Raw genomic sequence first — 4,505 nt, forward strand, 5'->3', positions numbered from 1 at the left:
ACGAAAAATTATGGAACTCAAATTCTCACTGGTTAAACATGCTCCTTAACATCTCTTCCTTAGTGGTTTATTTTTGGATATGGCTGGTTAATATCTTTCTGTATGTTATTTATGCAGAGTATGGTGATACTGGAAGGATTTATGTAATACAGAAGAGGACAGTAAAGTGTAATAAACAAAACAAATCACTTAGGAAAGGCTGTTAGGGAGCGTCCTTAACCAATGACAAAATGTATTCTTGTATGATAGGTTAAGGATGCTCCCTAACACCTCTTCCTTAGTGGTTTATTTTTGGATATGGCTGGTTAATATCATTTTGTATTATCTGCAGAGTATTGCAATATCATAGTGACTTTAAGTAACACAGAAGTGGACAGTAAGATGTTCATTCATTCATTCATTCATTGCCAGACGCCATGTATCCCAAACGGGGTGGCCAACTGCTCAGAGTTAATTGTTCTACAGGGAGGGGCACTAATCCTCCACCAACCAAAATAAATCACTTAGGATGAGGTGTTAGGAAGCCTTCTTACTGGACAAGAATACAGGCCAGTGTAGTTTAAATTCAAATGTTTAAACTTCTTCAATAACCGGTTTCATTTTCACAACTCCTTCTTTTGTAAAGTTTTTGTGCCATTCGTTCATTCATATGTGTGTAGTTAAAATCTGTACATTCTAAATTGTGCAATAACTTTTTCACAACTCTTTCTCCAGGGGTAACTTTTGAAAATATACTTCCTCATGCAGTTTCTCAATCATCCTTTCGTAAAATTGCTCAGCGGTTCCTTCATTCGTATGTGTGTAGTTTAAATTCATACGTTCACAACTGCGCAACAACTGGTTCACTTTTCACAACCCTTCTTTATCTGGGGGTAACTTGTGCAAATGTCCATCCTCTTGCGGCCTCTAGATCACCTTTTTGTAAAGTATTTGTGCCATTCATTCATTCATATGTGTGGTTTAAGTTCGTACGTTCAATATTGTGTAATAACTTCTTCACAACTCCTCTTTCTGTGGGGGTAACTTTTGAAATTATCTTCCTCCTGCAATTGCTCTATTATTCTTTCATGCAATTGTTGGGCTGTTTCTTCATCCTGTAGTTTAAATTCATACACTGAAAACTGTGCAATAACTTCTTCACAACTCCTCTTTATCTGGGGGTAACTTCTGCAAATGTCCTCTCTCTTGCAGTTTCTCAATTATTCTCTTGTAAAATTGTTATGCTCTTCATTCATCGTGTAGCTTGAATTCGTACGTTCAGAACTGTGCACTAACTTCTTCACATCTCCTCTTTATCTGGGGAAAACTGGTGTTAATGTCCCATCTTCCTGCAGTCTATTAATCGCCTTTTTGTAAACTTGCTGGGCAGCTTGTTCACTCATACGTTCATTTTGTTTAAATTCACACGTTCAAACTTCTTCAAAAAACTGGTCTCCTTTTTCACGACTCCTCCTTTGTCGAGGGAAACTTGTGAAAATGTCCGTTCTCCTGCAGCCTCTCAATCACCTTTTTGTAAAATTTTTGTGCCATTCATTCATTCGTATGCGTGGTTTAAGTTCGTACATTCAAAATTGTGTTATAACTTTTTCACAACTCCTCTTTCTCTGGGGCAAACTTGTGAAAATGTCCGTTCTCTTGCAGTCTCTCGATCACCCTCTCGTAAAATTGTTGTGCTGTTCATTCATCGTGTAGCTTGAATTCGTACGTTCAGAATTGTGCGATAACTTTTTCACAATTCCTCTTTCTCTGGGGCAAACTTGTGAAAATGTCCGTTCTCTTGCAGTCTCTCAATTACCCTTTCGTAAAACTGTTGTGCCGTGTAGTTCAAGTTGGCCTGAGCAAAATCGTTCAGTATGTCTGCCTCTGCTTTCGCCTTGTGCCACTGTTGTACCCAAAAGTTCCGAGGGTTTGGTGTTTTCCGCAGAATCTGGGGCGGTTCTGGGCAGCCGTAGTGGTCCAGTGTTGCCTGCAGCTCACCCTGATTTGGTCTTTTGGTCAGGTCTTCGTGGTGCTTTGAAACTTGGTCGCAGATGAAACACTCAAACTCGTCGATGAAATTGTTTTGGTCAAGGTCGTCAACCCCCCACTTTCTCCGTTTCAAGGCCTCCCTCAGGTTGCCATTGGATACGGCCTGGTCTAGTTTATGCGCGAGGTGTTTGTCGTAAAGTTTGTCGTTTTTGAGAAGCGAGTGTAAGTAAATGGCCAGGTCCCTCGGAGATTCAAAGTCGCTGATGAGGATTGCCGAGTCTGGGTTTGGCAGCCAGTCTTGGATGCTCGGTGAACCCCAATACACTGGTACCGAGCCCAAGGTTAATGGCCGCCAAAGTTTCTCAGTGATATAATCCTCACACGCTGCATTTTCTATGGCCAGAGTGAATTTGTACCTCGCCATGAGTGCCCGGAAGTCAGGATGGTTGTGGGTACCAGCGGCGTCGCGGAGGTGCTCTGGAAGGTCGTGGTTGTGTAAACAGTCACCATACGAGTCAACCTTAATGTACCTGGACAGCTCCTGAACAAAGGCATCGCGTTCTGAGGGCGTGTCGCAGTCGGAGTGAACGTAAACAACAGGTGCCAGGTTTTCATCAGTCATTAACTTTGCCTTCCGGTTCGTTGGCACAAATTCCTCCCGAGATGTCAGGGCATCAAGCGATGTCAGGCTCAGCAACGTCAGCGGGAAGTCTGATGTCCGGCGAAAAGTTCCAGTTAGGTTAAATAATTCCAAAACACGCTGGTGGTCAAAGAGCGGATTATTTCTCGGGGATTCCTCATGCAACAGTCCCCACCACTGCTTTGACGGTCTTGGAATCGGTAAGTCCTCCACATTGAAATCGCTGCCGTAAAATAAAACCGCTCTGGCATTAGGGTGCGTCAAATAATCTCTGTTCTCGGTAAAATAACAAGTGCCAGCCTCACATTTTCTATACGCCCCCCACGTATGTGTAAACTGTGTCCACCATATTACCACGCTCTCATTCGGGTCTTCTCTATATTTTACATAATAATTATCTTCTGTTTCCCACGCTGCTATAGCCAGAACTACCACAGAGGTTAGCAGGATGATGAATTTGGATGCTATGACGGACATCTTGCAGAATATGGAGGGTTACTTAAAATAATAAATCGTGACTGGTGTGCCAATATGGATGCCGATGAGTACCACGACGAAATTGGAAGATCAATATTCCCATGACTGAAAAGGAAGACGTGTTTAAATTGGTGTTTATCTCGTTTAGTTCAGTTTATATGTTTAGAAACAACTGTTGAAATCGTAAATGGATTAAAATTACAGTAAATACCCGTGTCAGGAGAAGCTGGTGACTACGCCGGGTATGTAAACAAACACTTTCTCCAGATTAGACAAACTTCACTACAGAACGGCTTCATCATTAAAAAATTATTACCCCAAATTAAATGTTCTTTCCCCCCTTGTACACTTCTTTTAAAAATATATACTTGATAAAGATAAATGGTTGGCTAGATTGCTATAAAGGAAGCATAGAATTAGTTGTCCCTGCATATTAGTTCGTACTTTAATCTGTCAATAACGTGGACCAATCGGAGGCGAGGGCAGTCACATTCAAAATTTTTATATATTGCATCATTTCAAATTTACTGATATTGAGAGAAATTTGTATAGAATTATGTGATGATCTATTTTTATCTGAGTCATTATGTCTACCTGTCACGGTTAATTTGGTGGTATTGTAGGGCCTGTATATACTAGAATTGACGACAAATCATACTTAATAGCTACATATTACATATATTTCAAAGTTAACGGACATTTTATATATATTAGTATAATTTGATCAATAAACTCGTGATTCGGCCTCAGCGCCTTTTTTAGGTTGGTGGTGAATGTAAATTAATTTTAAGAATTTCGAGATTCAGAGTATTTCGGCAACATTCTCCATGTATAGTATTAACAAGCTTATTTTATATATAATGCATTCAGCTTATTTAATGTGGATAGATGTTATTATTTCAGTGGGAAAATAGAGTCTGGATTATATATATAGTTGGTATGGAGGAGCAGTGGTGAAGTATCAAGGCAGCGAACCCTCCCAGCCGGAACCTGGTCGACGTGTGTTTACATGGAGGTTCCTGTTTTGCTCCTTCATCACTTTTCTTATCAAATTCATATCTTCAGAGGCCCCTGATTGCGTCAGCATCCTGTGGTAAGACATATAGCACCAAAGCAAGTCCATGAAGGTAATAAAAAAGGTGAAATTTGGATTAATTCATGGAGAAATAAGCTAACATAAAGATCGTTCTGACAGCTTACCTATGTACGGCTTTGGAGGTACAGTAAATGTCTAGTCAAATTCTTACCTGTCGAGACCCCCAATCGAGTGGAAATTTTGCGGGAAAGTGTATAACATCAAAATATATCCGTGTGGGTAAGAAAATCGGTGAAATTTTGGATTATTCATGGAGAAATAGCCGAACATAGGAGGACACTGACATACTTCCCTCACGTACGGTTTGGAGGTTGGCTCGTGACT

At 40.6% G+C, this 4,505-nt stretch overlaps 1 protein-coding gene across 1 annotated transcript; it reads right to left on the minus strand.

Moving 5' to 3' along the window:
* Positions 1-1,729: 1,729 nt before the first annotated feature.
* On the minus strand, positions 1,730-3,085 carry FucTB (alpha-(1,3)-fucosyltransferase 10). Its single transcript, XM_080280566.1, has one exon. The coding sequence runs from the start codon at positions 3,083-3,085 to the stop codon at positions 1,730-1,732; it is 1,356 nt and encodes a 451-aa protein (XP_080136692.1).
* Positions 3,086-4,505: the final 1,420 nt, after the last annotated feature.

Source organism: Coenobita brevimanus, chromosome 10 (genome assembly GCF_032717465.1).
Source record: "Coenobita brevimanus isolate Jiangsu-jjx chromosome 10, ASM3271746v2, whole genome shotgun sequence".
Lineage (NCBI taxonomy): Eukaryota > Metazoa > Arthropoda > Malacostraca > Decapoda > Coenobitidae > Coenobita > Coenobita brevimanus.

Bases quoted from the DNA above. Each gene is read 5' to 3' on its own strand.
- FucTB (XM_080280566.1), bottom strand. From the start codon at position 3,085: ATGTCCGTCATAGCATCCAAATTCATCATCCTGCTAACCTCTGTGGTA.